Below are 19,017 nucleotides of genomic sequence, written 5' to 3'. Positions count from 1 at the left end.
ACGGACACAGGACCTCACGCAAGAGACTTTATTATGCCACGAGAAGCGCGTCTGCTCCGGGGTTGGAAAAGAAGGGAAAGAGAAAGATGGTGTGGACGCTTCTCCCAGAGATATTGGAATCTCCCGGGCTGGAAGGAACCAATAGTGGAGGAGAGTACTTGCAAGCTGACTGATGAACCAGTAGCTAGCTAGCATGTTCAGACTGACAAGCTGGGATGTAACCTGGGAAGCAGGAAATGGCTGTAGCTTAGGCCGGAAATTTCTGCAATGTAAGGGGCGGGCAGAGCAACTTTCGGACTGGCAAGTTAGGTTGTGGTGCAATGGAAGGGGCGGGAGATGGCTTTGTATTACAGACAGTTTTTATCATGTTCTTTCCTTGATTTCTCTCTTGCATTGTTTTCAATAAGAAATCCAGTTTGTTCCTTGTCTTTGTTTTTGTTAAGTCTTTTTCTCTGCTTTTTCACTTTTTTTTTTAAAGATTTTTTTGTTTGTTTGTTTTTTAGTTGTTGATTGACCTTTGTTTTATTTATTTAATGTGGTGCTGAGAATTGAACTCGGTATCTCACACATGCCAGGCAAGCGCTCTACCATTGACCACAAACCAGCCCTATCACTGTTTTTTTTTTTTTTTTAATTTATTTTTATTGTAAACAAATGGGATACATGTTGTTTCAGTTTGTACATGGAGTAACAGCATACCATTTGCATATTTATATATTCACATAGAGTAATGATGTTTGATTCATTCCATTATTTTTTCCTTCCCCCCCACCCCTCCCACCTCTCTTTTCCCTCTATACAGTCCCTCCTTCCTCCATTCTTGTCCCCTTCCCATCCCCCAATAAGTGTCATCATCCGCTTATCAGTGAGATCATTCCTCTTTTGGATTTTTGAGATTGGCTTATCTCACTTAACATGATATTCTCCAATTTCATCCATTTGCCTGCAAATGCCATAATTTTATTATTCTTTATAGCTGAGTAATATTCCATTGTATACATATACCACAGTTTCTTTATCCATTCATCAATTGAAGGGCATCTAGGTTGGTTCCATAGTCTGGCTATTGTTAATTGAGCCGCTATGAACATTGATGTGGCTGTATCTCTGTAGTGTGCTGATTTTAAGTCCTTTGGGTATAGGCCTTGGAGTGGGATAGCTGGGTCAAATGGTAGGTCCATTCCAAGTTTTCTAAGGAATCTCCACACTGCTTTCCAGAGTGGCTGCACTAATTTGCAGTCCCACCAGCAATGTATGAGTGTACCTTTTTCCCCACATCCTCGCCAACACCTATTGTTGCTTGTATTCTTGATAATCGCCATTCTAATTGGGATGAGATGGAATCTTAGTGTAGTTTTGATTTGTATTTCTCTTATTACTAGAGATGTTGAACAGTTTTTCATATATCTGTTGATTGCTTGTAGATCTTCTTCTGTGAAGCATCTGTTCATATCCTTAGCCCATTTGTTGATTGGGTTATTTGTATTCTTGGTGTAGAGTTTTTTGAGTTCTTTATAGATTCTGGAAATTAGCGCTCTATCTGAAGTATGAGTGGCAAAGATATTTTCCCACTCTGTAGGCTCTCTCTTCGCATTGCTGATGGTTTCCTTTGCTGAGAGAAAGCTATTTAGTTTGAATCTATCCCAGTTGTTGATTCTTCCTTTTATTTCTTGTGCTATGGGAGTCCTGTTAAGGAAGTCTGATCCTAAGCCAACAAGGTAAAGATTTGGACCTACTTTTTCTTCTATAAGATGCAAGGTCTCTGGTCTGATTCCGAGGTCCTTGATCCATTGTGGGTTGATTTTTGTGCAGGGTGAGAGATAGGGGTTTAGTTTCATTGTGTTGTATATGAATTTCCAGTTTTCCCAGCACCATTTGTTGAAGAGGCTATCTTTTCTGCATTGCATATTTTTGGCACCTTTGTCTAGTATGAGAAAATTGTATTTATTTGGGTTTGTGTCTGTGTCCTCTATTCTGTACCATTGATCTACCTGTCTATTTATCACTGGTTTTAAGCAATTTAATTCTGAGTTGTCCTATTGTCATTTTCTTCATGTTTTTCACATTTGAAGTTTGTTAGAGTTCTTATACAGTTATAGTTTTCTTCAGATATGGAAATTTTGTGGTCATTTTCTCTTCAAAAATTTTTTCATCCCTTTCTACACTTCCTCGAAGACTAATTACATAAATATTGGGCTATTTGAAGTTTTTTCACAGCTTGTTGATGTGCTCATTTCTTAGAAAGCCACTGTATTTAAATTCACAGTATTGTCTTTTGCCGTATCTAATTTACTCTTAAACTCATCCACAGTGCCTTTTTGATCTCTCACATTACAGTTTTATATCTAGAAGTGGGAGCTTAGTGGTTTTTTTTAATGTCTATATTAAACTTCTCTTTTTCTTCAATTCTACTTTACCACTGATCTATATCCCTAGCCCTTTGTTTGTTTATTTATTTATTTATTTTTAAAATTTGAATTGCTGAGACTGGCCTCAAGGTTGCAGTCTTTTTGCCTTAGCCTCCTGAGTTGCTGGGATTACAGGCATGCACCACTATGCCTAGTTAATTCTCGCATTTGAATCAGTACTGGTTTGCTCTTGATTCATTGATTACTCTCCTCATTATTGATTATATGTCTTTTTTTTTTTCTTTTTTCCCATCCTACCTCCTCAGCTAGATCCCGTTTCTCTATTCTACTGATCTCCCTTTGATTTTCATGAGGAACCCCCACTACCTTTCTTTCTTTTTTTTTTCCCTTCCCTCCTTTTTACTTTCCACATATTAAACATAATGATCCTTGACCTTCTGAGTTTGATTTATATTGCTTAATATAATGTTCTCAAATTCCATCCATTTTCCTGCAAAGGACATAATTTGATTTTTCTTTTCAGCATGCTAAAACTCCACTGGGTAATGTATACCCCATTTTCTTTATCTGTTTGGTGGTTCATGGACACCCAGGCTGGTTCCATAGTTTGACTATTGTGAATTGTACTGCTATAAGTATAGTAATGCAGTTACATGTGTTTCTTTGCAAGCCTAATAATTTTTTATTGGATGGCTGACATTGTGCATTTTACCTTATTGTGTTTGAGTATTTTCCTGCAGGTATTCTTAAATGCAGTTAAATGACTTGGAAAGCATTTGCTCTAGAGTAGTGTACAGGACTACTCTAGGAGTAGTTAACTTGTAGGAGTGTTAACCCCTCTACCCTTCTACCCTTTTGTGTACTCTGCCCATTGTGGCTTGAAACAGGAGATTTTCAAGTCAGGCTTGAAACAGGTTTTGTTGCCAACCCTGTGTGAAAGTGACCACAGTTACAGCTAATCTTTTCTCATGGTTCTTCTCTTCCTTTGGGTAGTTTTCTTACATGAGTGTACTGTTCAGTTTCAGCTGAATACTTGGTAGAGATGCTCTGTCAGTCTCTGACGATTGCTGTGTAGTTCTTTCCTTTGATACTCTTGTCATGTGAACTCTAGCTACTTTGGTCTAACTGTAATTGAGTACCTGAAGTGTGGCTTATCTGACTTAGGATGACTCTTAGCTCCGTCTCCTCAATTCAGGGAGTTTATTAGGTGCTGTTTTGAATTTTCCCCTTCGTGTGTCAGGATCCAGAAACTTTCTCAAGGTAGGTACGATGGTATTCACAGAGTTAGTTACTCCATTGTTGCCTATTATCCACAGTCTTGAAAACCATCGTTTTCATATATTTTGTCCATTATTGTTTGCTTGTTTTAGGTAATAGGGCAAATCCAATCTCTGTTACTTTATCATGGCAAGAATGAACTTAAGAAGTTTTATGTTTCCCTTTGGCATGGGTGGGAATTCTGAATAACATTAGAAAAGTCGATTTATATTATTTGACAATTAAGTTTAGGAGTTAACACCATATGTAAATATGTTCTCTGCTCAGCTTAAAAAATTCACTGTTAAATTTTTGCTTAAAATGGAACTGTGCTCAGGTTTGGTACCTTCCTGTTGAGTTGAAGACAGAAAATAGTGACAAAACAGAGTTTAAAAACTGGGGATTTTGAACCTGGTCTAATTGAGTCACATAAAAGACGGTCTAATATCAACCCTGCAAACCTGATGATAGAAATTGCTTTGTTCAGATGATCATTTCCAAGGAATTCTTTTAAAGGGTTTTCCTGGGCTTTCAGCATTTGATGGTAAATTAGTAAGCTGGGTATGCCACATAATTAACTACCTGGTTTCAATGTGTGTGTGTGTATTGGTTTTAACTTTTTATCCCTTTGCTTTCTACACTTGAAAGAATTTCGAGCAAAAGTTTCGTTAGAGGTTTGGGAAAGAGATAGTCTTCTAACATGATATGTTAAATTGGCAAAGTTTCTTGGGTAAGATGAAATTGGAAGAGAATCTTGAAAGAGCAGAGTGGAGTGTTAGGTTGTGTGAAGGCTTTTGTGAGCATAAAGGTCACCAGAGAAAAGAAGGTCACCAGAGAAAAGAAATTGGCAGGGACCTTTAAGGAGAGCAAAAGGAGGTACAGGGTGGAAAAAAGTAGTGGAATGTGAAGCGGGGGCAGGACTAGCAAAGTCAGGCACTTACAGATATTGCTAAAGACTGTGAAGGATTTGTAAGTTTTGAGTTGATTTTGAGATGGGTGAATTAGTTTGCATAAAATATAACTTCTGACACTCAGTTTGTAAGTGATCATGTTTGGATTTATCTTTATGGTTGTGATCAGAAAACTGTCCAATTAATTATACAAAGTACTGTGTTAAAGATTGTTGAAAGCAAAGTATGGGTTAGTGGTGAATTTGTTCCCAAGCAGATCATAATTTACCCCTGCATACCAGATGTGTTTAAAAATTTGAGGAAAAATTACTGGAATTGTTTAAAAATGTTCAGAAAAGAGATTTTGGGACTGGGATGTAGTTCAGAGGTAGAGTGTATGTTTACAGGCACAAGGCCTGGGTTCAATCCCCAGTCGCCTCCCCTCCCCAAAAAAAGATTTTGAAGAAATAAAAGGAAAATATTGTAACCCTTTGTTCTTGTGTAAAGTATTAAAAAAATTCAACATTTTTGTGTTTAAATCCTAAGTCGTGTGTATGTGTATTGTGTGTATAACGTTTTAAATCATTAAAAGCCCAAAATTCATGGGAAGAATTTATGGTAAAGGATGAATGTTGTGATATCTTGTTTATCTTTAGGTGAACAGTACTAGTGGAAAGATGTGTTCATCTAATTTTAATTAAAAAAATGAAGTAAAATGACACCATACTAAGATCTAGCTTTCTTCTTGTTCTGTCCTACTACCTGTCCTACTATTATTATTAGTAGTATTACGTCTGGCAGATAATTGTAAGAATAATAATTTAAAATTTCTCTGGCCACTTCTGTGGTTTGTGATAAAGATGTGTAAGTTACATAACTAAAGTAAAAATTACGAGGCACGGTTACTGCTTATAACACAAGTGTAGATGTTTTTATTAGTATTTATTTTTTCCTTCCTCAAATGTAAATGAGACTATGATTATGTTATTTAACTATTTTTAATTCAGGAGATACAAAAATGGCCCTATTTTAGAAAACTAAAATTTAAGAAACATGAAAATATCAGATTCTATATAGAAACTTTTTATTCCCACAGTTTTATTGCAGCTATTACATTTTAAAAACAAGTGCATGTGTGGTAACCCTGGAAAGATGTGAAGAAATGGTTCAATGTGATGTCAAAGATCAGTTTGAAGAAAGTTAATAATTGATAGAGTTAAAGTTGAAATAAGACAACCTTTTCCCCCGTGTGTTAAATGTGTTTTCTTTCTCATTTTAAAAATACAAAGGCATTGGCAGAGATGAATTTAAGGAGGTAAGTTTCAAGTATAATAGCAATGCATTTTAATTCAGAAGGGAAGTGCTGCTACTTAAATTTTGAACAGGTTATTATTTGTGTTGATTAACTGTTTGACATTGCAACTGTATTTGTTTCCTTTTACTTTCTGTTATTTGGAATTCGATTTTGCTTTTTAGCTTATTTTGGGAAGATAAGATATGATAATGAAGAAGTGGAAAGAGTTCTCTTAAAGTAAATGTATGTTATGGTTTTAAAGTATGGTCAGCAGGAGTCTTTGAAGTCAATTTTAAATATGTTTGTAGTTTACCAACATCTAGATCTGTATCATCCAGCATGGTAGCCACTAGCCAATGTGGTAGTTGGGCACCCAAAGTGTGACTATTCTGTTCTGGTGTATAGTTTACTCTCTGAGAACCCCAGAGTTTGAATATTCTGTTGAAAAAGTGAGTATGTCATTAATTTAAAAAAATTTGATTACATGTTGAAATGACATTTTGATGATATTTTATGAAATACATTACTAAAATTAATTTTAAATATGACTACCTAGATCGTTTAAAGTTACAAAATTGACTTGTTAGGCTGATCTAGATGATGTAAAGTTCATCTTATATTTATAATATTGCTGATAAAGTATTACCTCAGTTTTCCTAGGACTCTCCATAAAACATCCAGCAACATTAAGGAAAAGTTTACAAGCAAAGTAGATATTTTCAAGTCTCTGTTAAAAAAAAAAAATGTATTTTTAATCATGGGAAAAGTCTTTAGATCTTCATTTGAACTCTGTTCTTTTTCATATCACTGAAGATTGTTTAAATTTTTATCAGCTGGATAAAGTAATTTCCAAACCATCAGTTTCTGATCAGAGGTTTGTTATATGTTCACTTTCTCTGAGCTGTCGTCTGAAAGAAACAAAACAGGATAAGAAACGTGTTTTTCAGAACTGGAAAATCCAGGTCATTTTGGCACCTGTCTTTTGTGTTGTCTCGGAGTTGTTTCTTGTGCTAATTCCTGTGTTTTTTCTTATTTATCCTTCTCTAATTTCTGTTGATCTGAGACACAAATTTGTGCTTGATGTTGATACGAAAGAGTGTGACCACTGTGTGAGTCAGGCATGTAGTTTTGCTATGATATGAATGTTTGTGTCCCTTCAAAATTCATGTATTGAAATTTAATCCCAAATGTGATATTAAAGGGTGGGACCTTTGAGAAACTACTCTCAGGAATGGGATTAATGCCTTTACAAGGTTTTAGGGCGTCCTTTTGGTCTTTCTGCCATGTGAGGACATACAGAATGTACCATTAGTAAGGAATAGGGCCTTATCAGACACCAGATCTATTGGTGCCTTGATTTTTGACTTTTCAGCCTCTAGAACTGTGAGCAATGAATTTCTGTTGTTTATAAATTACCCAGTCTAAGGTAATGTGTTGTAGCAGCCCATATTGGACTAAAACAAGTCTCTTGTTACTTACTTGCCAATCTTTTAGCTGACAAGTTGTTGTCTTTCTCCCCACATATTCATATCCTATTTCTTTGGTGTTACATTATAAGAAATGTTCAAATCTCATGCTTAAAAAATTGCCCCTATATTATATAAGACTTTTTGCTTAAGTACTAGTGTATTTAATTTTTCATATAGTATATGTTTTCTCATATAGCTTTTTTCTTCCTTAGCACTTTATAAATTCTCTTGGTAGCATGAAAATTACCAACTGAGATGGTGACTAGTTCCTGTAGTCTCCTGCTGTGGTATACATAGGAAAAATTTTACCAATACAGTATCATATTCAAAAAGTTTAATATCAGCTGTTCACAAATAGTCACCAAATTTCTATTTGTAATCTCCACCTTCATTCTGAACTTTAGACTTGTCTTTTTAATTGCTGTGCTCATTTATTATATAGATATCCCCAAAGTATTTCAAACCACGTATACTCCAAAGAAACCCCATTCTTTTTCTTTTTCTCATATGTGTGTGTATATATATATAAATTTTTTTGAGAGTTAACTCACTGTTTAATATGACACATTTTAATACAAAAACAAATGATCAGTAGTGTAGACAATGCACTTCAGGAAGTTGGAGCAGGGCACCACCTCATCTTCTACAATAGTTAAGCATTGCAGACTGAAAGCAGATGATTTAGAAGATAGGTGGACTCATGAGGTTGGCTTCCATGTGAGTACAGAGTTCAGGATTTCTCAGAGGTTAACACAGTGTTGTCGAATGCAGTGGATAAAACTTTGCAGTTTGCCTGTGCTTATTCCAGGCAGTGGCACTGATAAACCCACAGGCTGTACTTTTCATTGCTTGCATCTGTGATCTTAAGGGCCAGTAAGCTTTTTCCTATCCCCAGGCCATCATAGTAACTTACCATCCGGATGATTAAGTACAGAGCATACCTGTCTGAAGGTGATACTTTTATCCCAAACTTAGAAACTCCCATAATAAATTCTTCCTCCAGAGGTACAAAAGGCAACTTTCAATCTTGCTGGACAACATCTATATAATTTATCAAATCTAGGGGTCCTTCCAGGCCTTTTCCCTCAGATAGTTTCAGCTTCTCAATGGCACCAACAGACTTCATTCGGAATTCTGTACAGGTATCTAAGTTATTGTTGCTTTGTCCTGAGCTTTTGGTGGAGTCCTTATTGAGGCTGGCCACAGTGTTGGATTGGGACAGGCTCCCCAGGCTAGAATCTACAGAATTGCTCTTAGTACTGATTTCACTGCTTTGGGAACTGCTACTACTGTGTTGCTTTTTGCCTTTCCGAAACATTTTTCACCATAGTGTGATCGAGAGCAGATTATGGAATTGAACAATACTTTATGGTCTTCACAGGCCCCACAGAGAGCAGTCTGCACAGCAGCTTCTTTTCATTCTGATGTGGTCAAGTCCTTTCAGAGGAGCAGTGCGCCTTGCAGCCTCGGGCCCATCCCCAGGCTGCCTGCGCCTTGCAGGGAGTTGGAATTGGAGCATCCAGCCATCCGCACTGCGCGGCTCCTCCAGTTCTAATTCCAGCGCCAGCTTTTCCAGCCCTCCTGCCGACGTCCGCCAGGCCCCGCCCCCAGCGTTCCTCTTTTACGATTTCAATTATATATTGTAGATTGGAGAGACTTTTTCTTGCATCTTTATCATGTGTATTTTTCATACACTTAACTATGCTTATTTCTCATGTGTTTATCATGAAGTATGCACTCTACTATTTTCCTTAAATAGGCAGCACCTTGGTGAAAAGGTTTGATTCTCAGAGGCAAAAATACACTGAAGCTCATCTCTCCTGAGATAAGATCTGAACTACTCTCTATGTTGGAAAATTCCTTCATTCTCAGCTTACTCCTCAGCCCTATCCATTAGGGACTTGTAATACTTTATCCCCACCAAGTCTACTAAGCTTCTGGAAGCAACTAATACTAGACTTTCTTCATCTTTGATATTATTTGAAAGTTCAACTCATGCTGCCTTAGCACTCTCGCCTCAGCCAGTGTACAGCTGTTACCATTTTGAATGACTGCCTTTAGATCTGGAGCCATTTTAAGAGATACTTGGAGTTTTTAGGGCACTGAGGGTTATGTGTTCCCTATTTAATAGAACTCCAACCTCTGATATCTTGGCTAACTTTCTTTTTTAGTAAGTAGGAGTACAGTCTCATGATAAAAAGTGGAATGTCAATACATAAACCAGTAACAGTTCATTAAAAGTATTACATACTGTACATAATTCTATGTGCCATACTTTTTTACAACACAGCACAGTATGTTTTTTTTCTTTAACAGCATCACCACAAATGTGAATAATATGTTATGCTATGTTGAGATGTAGCCATCACTATGTGTTAGTGATTTTTCAGCTCCATTATATAATCATATGGGCCCACATGGTATATTCACTGCATTCTTTAATCAAACTGTCATGTGACATATAACTGGTAGTTCATTGGAAAGAGACTTGATAACATGAATTCAGTAGTACATCTGCAAAATGTTCTCTTAGGACTTTTTCTTTTTTTTAAAATTTAAATTATTTTTATTGTAAACAAATCAGATACATGTTGTTTCTGTTTGTACATGGAGTAACAGCATACCATTTGTGTAATCATACATTTACATAGGGTAATGCTGTTTGATTCATTGTTATTTTTTCCTTCCCCCCCCCACACCTCTTTTCCCTCTATACAGTCCCTCCTTCCTCCATTCTTGCCCCACTCCCACCCTCCATTATGTGTCATCATCTGCTTATCAGCGAGATCATTCGACTTTTGGTTTTTTTGAGATTGGCTTATCTCACTTAGCATGATATTCTCCAATTTTCCATTTGCCTGCAAATGCCATGATTTTATTATTCTTTATAGCTGAGTAATATTCCATTGTATATATATATACCACAGTTTCTTTATCCATTCATCAATTGAAGGGCATCTAGGTTGGTTCCATAGTCTGGCTATTGTGAATTGAGCCGCTATGAACATTGATGTGGCTGTATCTCTGTAGTGTGCTGATTTTAAGTCCTTTGGGTATAGGCCTTGGAGTGGGATAGCTGGGTCAAATGGTAGGTCCATTCCAAGTTTTCTAAGGAATCTCCACACTGCTTTCCAGAGTGGCTGCACTAATTTGCAGTCCCACCAGCAATGTATGAGTGTACCTTTTTCCCCACATCCTCTCCAAAGCCTATTGTTGCTTGTGTTCTTGATAATTGCCATTCTAATTGGGATGAGATGGAATCTTAGGGTAGTTTTGATTTGCATTTCTCTTATTACTAAAGATGTTGAACATTTTTTCATATATCTGTCGATTGCTTGTATATCTTCTTCTGTGAAGTGTCTGTTCATATTCTTAGCCCATTTGTTGATTGGGTTATTCGTATTCTTGGTGTAGAGTTTTTTGAGTTCTTTATAGATTCTGGAAATTAGCGCTCTATTTGAAGTACGAGTGGCAAAGATATTCTCCCACTCTGTAGGCTCTCTGTTCGCATTGCTGATAGTTTCCTTCGCCGAGAGAAAGCTTTTTAGTTTGAATCTATCCCAGTTGTTGATTCTTGCTTTTATTTCTTGTGCTATGGGAGTCCTGTTAAGGAAGTCTGATCCTAAGCCAACAAGGTGAAGATTTGGACCTACTTTTTCTTCCATAAGATTCATGGTCTCTGGTCTGATTTCAAGGTCCTTGATCCATTGTGAGTTGATTTTTGTGCAGGGTGAGAGATAGGGGTTTAGTTTCATTGTGTTGTATATGAATTTCCAGTTTTCCCAGCACCATTTGTTGAAGAGGCTATCTTTTCTGCATTGCATATTTTTGGCACCTTTGTCTAGTATGAGAAAATTGTATTTATTTGGATTTGTGTCTGTGTCCTCTATTCTGTACCATTGATCTACCTGTCTATTTTGGTGCCAATACCATGCCATTTTTGTTACTGTTGCTTTGTAGTATAGTTGAAGTTCTGGTATTGCGATATTCCCTGTCATTCTTCCTGCTAAGGATTGCTTTAGCTATTCTGGGTTTCTTATTCTTCCAGATGAATTTCATGATTGCTTGCTCTATTTCTGTAAGGTACATCATTGGGATTTTAATTGGGATTGCATTGAATCTGTATAGCACTTTTGGTAGTATGGCCATTTTGACAATATTAATTCTGCCTATCCAAGAACATGGGAGATCTTCCCATCTTCTAAGGTCTTCCTCAATTTCTTTCTTCAGTGTTTTATAGTTTTCATTGTAGAGATATTTTACCTCTTTGGTTAGATTGATTCCCAAGTTTTTTTTGTTTTGTTTTTTGAGGCTATTGCAAATGGAGTTGTTTTCCTCATTTCCCTTTCAGCTGTTTCAGCTGTTTTGTCGCTTGCGTATAAAAATGCTTTAGATTTACGCGTGTTGATTTTATAGCCTACTATTTTGCTGAATTCATTGATGAGATCTAGAAGTTTTCTGGAGGAGTTTTTTGGATCCTCTAAATAGAGAATCATGTCATCCGCAAATAGTGACAGCTTAAGTTCCTCTTTTTCTATTCATATCCCTTTAATTTCTTTAGTCTGCCTAATTGCTCTGGCTAGAGTTTCGAGGATGATGTTGAATAGAAGTGGTGAAAGAGGACATCCCTGTCTTGTTCCCATTTTTAAAGGGAATGGTTTCAGTTTTTCTCCATTTAGAATGATGTTGGCCATGGACTTAGCATAAATAGCCATTACAATGTTCAGGTATGTTCCTACTATCCTTATTTTTTCTAGTGTTATGAGCATGAAGGGGTGTTGTATTTTGTCAAACGCTTTTTCTGCGTCAATTGAAATAACCATATGATTCTTATCCTTAAGTCTATTGACATGATCGATTACGTTTATTGATTTACGGATGTTAAACCATCCTTGCATTCCAGGGATGAACCCACCTTGATCATGGTGCATGATTTTCTTAATATGTTTTTGGATACAGTTTGCCAATATTTTGTTAAGGATCTTTGCATCTATATTCATCAAGAATATTGGTTTAAAATTTTCTTTCCTTGATGTGTCTTTTCCTGGTTTGGGTGTGAGGGTGATTAATATAATAGAATGAGTTTGGTAGGGTACCCTCCATTTCTGGTTCCTGGAATACTTTGAGAAGTATTGGAATGAGTTCTTCTTTGAGGGTCTTGTAGAACTCAGCTGAGAATCCATCTGGTCCTGGGCTTTTCTTGGATGGTAGGTTTTTAATGGCTTCTTCTATTTCATTGCTTGATATTGATCTGTTTAAATTGTGTATGTCCTCCTGGTTCAGTTTGGGAGGAGCATATGTCTCTAGAAATTTGTCAATGTCTTCGGTACTTTCTATTTTGTTGGAATACAGATTTTCAAAGTAGCTTATCATTATGTTATGTATCTCAGTGGTGTCTGTCATGATATTTCCTTTTTCATCACAAATTTTAGTAATTTGAGTTTTCTCTCTCCTTCTGTTTGTTAGTGTGGCTAAGTGTTTGTCTATTTTGTTTACTCTTTCAAAGAACCAACTTTTTGTTTTGTCAATTTTTTGAATTGTTTGTTTCAATTTTATTGATTTCAGCTGATTTTACTTATTTCCTGTCTTCTACTACTTTTGCTGTTATTCTGTTTCTCTTTTTCTAGGGCTTTCAGCTGTAATGTTAGGTCATTTAGTTGTTGACTTTTCATTGTTCTGGAATGCGCTCCAGGCAATGAATTTTCCTCTTAGTATGGCTTTCCAGAGATTTTGATATGTTGTATCCTCATTCTCATTGACCTCTAAGAATATTTTTATCTCCTCCCTGATGTTTTCTGTAATCCATGTTTCATTCAATAGCATATTATTTAGTCTCCAGGTGTTGGAGTAATTTCTGTCTTTTATTTTGTTATTTATTTCTATTCTCAGTCCATTATGATCTGATAGAACACAAGGCAGTATCTCTATTTTTTTGCATTTCCTAAGGACTGCTTTGTGGCATAACATATAGTCTATTTTCGAGAAGGTTCCATGTGCTGCTGAGAAGAAAGTGAGTCTGCACATTGATGGATGGAATATTCTGTGTCTATTAAGTCTAGGTTATTGATTGTCATTGATTTCTATGGTTTCTTTGGTTGGTTTTTGTTTGGAAGATCTGTCTAGTGGTGACAGTGGTGCATTAAAGTCACCCAGAATTATTGTGTTGTGGTCTATTTGATTCCTGAAATTGAGAAGTATTTGTTTGATGTACACGGATGCACCATTGTTTGGGGCATAAATATTTACTATCGTTATGTCTTCCTCATTTATGGTTCCCTTATGCAGTATGAAATGTCCTTCTTTATTCCTTCTGACTAACTTTGGCTTGAAGTTCACTTTATCTGATATAAGGATGGAAACCCCTGCTTTTTTACTGAGTCCATATGCATGGTAGGTTTTTTCCCATCCTTTCACCTTTAGTCTGTAGATGTCTTTTTCTATGAGATGAGTCTCTTGCAGGCAGCATCTTGTTGTGTCTGTCTGTCTTAATCCATTCTGCCAGTCTATGTCTTTTGATTGATGAGTTTAGGCCATTAATGTTCAGGGTTATTATTGAGCTATTATTTGTATTTCCAGTCATTTGGCTTCTTTTTGGTTTTTAATTTGGCTTGGTTTCTCCTTTGAGTGGTTTTTCTTTAAGGTAGTTCCTCCCTTTGCTGACCTCCATTGTTGTTTTTCATTTCCTCCTCATGGAATATTTTGTTGAGAACATTCTGTAGCGCAGGCTTTCTATTTGTAAATTCTTTTAACTTTTGTGTATCATGGAAGGATTTTATTTCATCTTCAAATCTGAAGGTTAGTTTTGCTGGGTATAGGATTCTTGGTTGGCAACCATGTTCTTTCAGAGCTTGAAATATGTTGTTCCAGGTCCTTCTAGCTTTTAGAGTCTGGGTTGAGAAGTCTGCTGCTATCCGTATTGGTCTCCCCCTATATGTAATCTGATGCTTTTCTCTCGCAGCCTTCAAAATCCTGTCTTTATTTTGAATGTTAGGCATTTTCATTATAATGTGCCTTGATGTGGATCTGTTGTGATTCTGTGCATTTGGTGTTTGGTAAGCCTCTTGTATTTGATTTTCCATTTCATTCTTCAGGTTTGGGAAATTTTCTGATATTATTTCATTGAATAGGTTGTTCATTCCTTTGGTTTGTATCTCTGTGCCTTCCTCAATCCCAGTAATTCTTAAATTTGGTCTTTTCATGATGTCCCGTAGTTCTTGGAGATTCTGTTCATGATTTCTTACCATCTTCTCTGTTTGGGCAACTTTATTTTCAAGATTAAATATTTTGTCTTCATTGTCTGAGGTTCTGTCTTCCAAATGGTTAGTCTTTTGGTGATGCTTTCCATTGAGTTTTTTATTTGGTTTATTGTTTCCTTCATTTCAAGGATTTTTGTTTGTTTGGTTTTTTTTTTTTTTTTTTTTTTTTTGAGAATCTCTACCTCTTTGTTGAAATGATCTTTTGCTTCCTGCAGTTGCTCTGTCAGCTTATTGGTATTATCATTCATTGCCTGCAATTGCTCTCTTATCTCATGCTTTGCTTCTCGAATCATCTTAATCATGTACAATCTGAAGTCCTTTTCTGACATTTCTTCGAACATACTGTCATTGGATTCTATTAATATGGAATCTAGGTTTGTTTGGATCATTTTCTTCCCTTGTTTTTTCATGTTGTTCATGTATCTTCCCCTCTAGCAGTGCAGATCTGGGGTATTGCAGATTTTCCCCTATAGCCTTATGGTGACCCTATAGGTTTCCAAAACCTTTTCTTTAAGGGGAGATCAGTATTAGCAGTGCTCAATTCAGATACTATGCAATCCTAGACCAAATAGCCGCTATGAGGACAATAACAAAATTGTCATAATAAACAGAATGAGTTCAAATATTATCTTCAGTAAAACAAACAGATTTGCTATAAAGTCTGCAGTTTCTAATGGAGGACAAAGAAAATGCAGAGGGATGTAGAATGTGGCTGTTAATGGGATAAGAAAAGAATATACAGAAGTTCTAGAAAATAGAAAGGGTGAGAGTGTAATCAAAAGAAATTGGATGTTACCATGCAAAAAAGGGAGAAAGAGACTCTGAGGGAACAAGTAAACAAATGGAAAAGAGAGCAAGAAAAGTAAAGAAATAAAAACTTAAAATTTTTCAATAAGGAGAAAAAAGAAAATCTACATTTTAACAGGCATATAGTAATAAAACCTCTCAGTCTTTAATAGCCTGATGCAGGAGAGGTACCTGACATTGAGCTTCTAGTCTCCAGCAGGCGTCTCAGGATGGGATTTGCCCCACCTAAAGATCGGAGCTATGGCTTCTAAGATTATCAAGATGGCTGCTCCTGCTTCAAAATGTTTTGGCAAATGGGGAGCTGCAGCTCAGTTGGTGTCGGGGTCCTGGCGGCAAGGAGCCGTCAGTTGATGCGAGGGTCCCAGAGGCAGGGAGTGATTGGTCGGGCTGAGGGATCCTGGAGATGGGGCTCAGTCAGTCTGGCCAGGGGTCCTATGGGGCCTGGCTGTTGTCTCAAAATGGCAGCAGCCACGTGTAATCAAACCTGCAGGTACTGTGACAGTGTACTTCCAGGCAACAGCAGGCAGCTGGTGCTCCACTGATGGTCGGCGATCAGTTTGCTGACTGTTGTCAGAGGATTGGGAGTTGAACCTCGTGCGTTGGGAGATGGATAGGTGTAAGGCAGGCGATGGACAGGCGAGAGGCAGGCAAATGGCGGATGATAGGTGCCTGACAGTAAGCAATCTGCACTCAAAAAAGGCATCCATATGCTGGCTGACTGCAGGTGGTCACAGCAGACAAATGGGGCAAACAGCAGGGGATTGATAAGCAGCAAAAACTGACTCACCAAGAAACAAATATCTTCTGCTTGAAACTGGAGTTAAGGAGCGACATGGAACGCAGCCTCCCTCTAGTCCACCATCTTGGATCTCCCCGGACTTTTTCATTATAAAAAGTCTTTACGTTTTCCCTTACAAAGTTCTAAACTTCATTGCACCAAATCAGTTTGTGATCTTGCTTAGTCCCCATAAGTGAAAGACAAAAAGTTTACCTTATATAAAACGTAAGGTAAAACAAATGAGTCAGAAGTAAATATTTCCAGTTTTTAGGATTGCTGAGTATGCTCCAAACAAGAAATGATTAGAAAGGAACTTCATTGCACCAAATCAATCAATCATAAGCAAGTTTGTAGTTGACAAGTGTTTTAATTCACCCTAGAGTCAACAAAGGAAACAACACAGAGAATTTGCATCAAATTTTCCGTCTCAGGATTGTGGTGTGAAAAAACCTATACCTATCAGATCAAAGTAGGGTCTGTGCTTAGGTCTGCCGTAAGAATGGACTTCCGTGTTACCAAAAACAACATGGGGACTACACAGCTGCCAGCATCCCACTGCCAGGAGCACATCAGACATGTGCATGGTGATGTATATGAGAGGAAATGAACTTACAGAAGAGACATATATGCAGTACTAAAAGAAAAGGGGTCTTGACTCAAGTTCAGCAAAAGTACCTAAATAAAAAACAACTAGTGAGCTTTCGTTGGTCTAAACATTTATTCTTCAAAACGTGTCTAATCATAATATGGTGATGTTTCATTATTTCCAAATCAAAATACAAATGATTCTGAGTGCTACCCTTTTACTTCTTTTTTCTTAGAAATTTTATATCTCATGTCAGTACACAATGTAACATACAATTAATATGAAGGACAAAAGCTTGCTTGACCCTAGTTTGACCTCAGTATGAGGAAAATCCCATGGACTAAAACATTTGAAAACAAACCTATAGGGGGAAAAAACTAATAAAATTAACCTTCATCCAAAGACTGATAATTTTTAGATGGGTACATTGCCTCTAATCCCAGCAACTTGAGAGATGGAGGCAGAGGATCACAAGTTTGAGACAAGCCTCAGCAACTTAGTGAGAGACCCTGTCTCAAAATAAAAAATAATGGGGCTGTGTCGTGGCTCAGTGGTGGAGTGCTTGACTCACATGTGAGGCACTGGGTTCAGTTCTCAACATCTTATATAAATAAATGAATAAAATAAAGGTCTATCAACATCTTAAAAAAAAAAAAAAAGGAAGGGCTAGGTTTGTGGTTCAGTGGTAGAGCCCTTACTTAGCATATGTGAGGTGCTGAGTTCAATTCTTAGCACCGCACATAAATAAATAAATAAAGGGCCATCAACAATGAAAAAATATTAAAAGCATAAATAACATAAAAATTAAGAATGAAAAAGTTTAGGGATGTAGTTCAGTGATAAAGCACAAAAGATAGCTTCTTCAACAAATGGTGCTGAGACAACTGGAAATCCATATGTAACAAAATGAAATTAAACCTTTATCTCTCACCCTGCACAAAACTCAACTCAAAGTGGATCAAGGACCTAGGTATTAGATCAGAGACCCTGCACCTAATAGAAGAAAATGTAGGCCCAAATCTTTACCATGCTGGCTTAGGAACTGACTTTCTTAACAAGACTTCTAAAGCACAAGAAGTAAAATCAAGAATCAATAAATGGCCAGTTGTCCCACTCCTCAGTTTATACCCAAAGGACTTAAAATTAGCATATTACCATGACGCAGCCACATCTGTGTTTATAGTAGTTCAACTTGCAATGGCCAAACTATGAAACCAACCTACGTGCTCTTCAACAGATGAATGGATAAAGAAAATGAGGTATGTGTATATGATGGAACATTACTCAGCCTTTAAAGAAGAATGAAATTATGGCATTTGTCAGTAAATGGATGGAGCTAGAGAATATCATGCTAAGCAAAATAAGCCAGTCCCCCAAAACCAAAGGCCCAGTGTTTTCTCTGATATGTGGATGCTGATTCACAATAAGGGAGGGGGGCTAGGGAAGAATAGAGTTACTTTAGATTAGGTAGAGGGGCATGAAGGGAGGGGAGGGGGTACAGGGGTAGGAAGGATAGTAGAATGAATCAGACATTATTACCCTACGTGTATATATATAACTATACGACTGGTGGGATTCTACATCATGTACAATCAGAAAAATGAGAAATTGTACTCCATCTATGTATTATGTATCAAAATGCATTCTACTGTCATGTATAAATAATTAGAACAAGTAAAATAAATAAAAATAAAAAAATAAATGGTATGCAGTCAAACTAAAAAGCTGTTTCTCAGCAAAGGAAACAATAACATGAAGAGAGAGCCTACAGGATAGGAGAAAATCTTTACCACATGCACCTCAGATAGAGCATTAATCTCCAGGATATATAAAGAACTCAAAAAACTCCACACCATAAAACCAAATAATCCATTCAATAAATGGATTAAGGTACTGGGGTTGTGGCTCAGTGGTAGAGCTCTTGCCTTGCATGTGTGAGGCACTTGGTTCGATTCTCAACACCACATATGAATAAATGAATAAAATAAAGGTCTGTCAGCATCTAAAAGAAATATTTTTTAAAAATAAATAAGTGGGCTAAGGAACTGAGCGGACATATAACAGTAGAAATACAATTGATCAACAGATTTATGAAAAAATGTTCAACATCTCTAGCAATTAGAAAAATGAAAATTAAAACTACTCTAAGATTTCATCTCACTCCAGACAGAATGGCAATCATCAAGAATACAAGCAACAATAAATGTTGCCAAGGATGTCGGGAAAAAGGTCCACTTATACATTGTTGATTGGACTGCACATTGGTGCAGCCATTATGGAAAGCAGTGTGGAGTTTCTCAGAAAACTTGGA

General features: G+C 36.8%; 1 protein-coding gene and 1 pseudogene across 17 annotated transcripts in view; one reads left to right on the top strand and one right to left on the bottom strand.

The window, feature by feature from the left end:
* Positions 1 to 19,017, top strand: part of EVI5 (ecotropic viral integration site 5) — a 263,393-nt gene that overhangs the window by 68,739 nt on the left and 175,637 nt on the right. Inside the window, exons 1-2 of one of the 16 annotated variants that reach the window (XM_079146328.1) lie at positions 2,459 to 4,736; positions 4,819 to 5,831. The exons of the other annotated variants lie outside the window; for them this stretch is intronic. Of the exons in view, the coding sequence (XP_079002454.1) occupies positions 5,773 to 5,831 (59 nt within the window). The 5' untranslated portion in view covers positions 2,459 to 4,736; positions 4,819 to 5,772. Of the gene's footprint in view, positions 1 to 2,458; positions 4,737 to 4,818; positions 5,832 to 19,017 lie in introns of those variants that run through there. 16 annotated transcript variants of the gene reach the window in all.
* LOC306668647 (integrin beta-1-binding protein 1-like) lies at positions 5,838 to 9,154 on the bottom strand (annotated as a pseudogene). The gene has a single exon. The product of its transcript is annotated as an integrin beta-1-binding protein 1-like (transcript).

This window comes from Sciurus vulgaris (assembly GCF_902686455.1).
Source record: "Sciurus vulgaris genome assembly, chromosome: 1".
NCBI lineage: Eukaryota > Metazoa > Chordata > Mammalia > Rodentia > Sciuridae > Sciurus > Sciurus vulgaris.
Note: the sequence above shows the minus strand (reverse complement) of the source record. Positions and strands in the feature narration are given on the sequence as shown.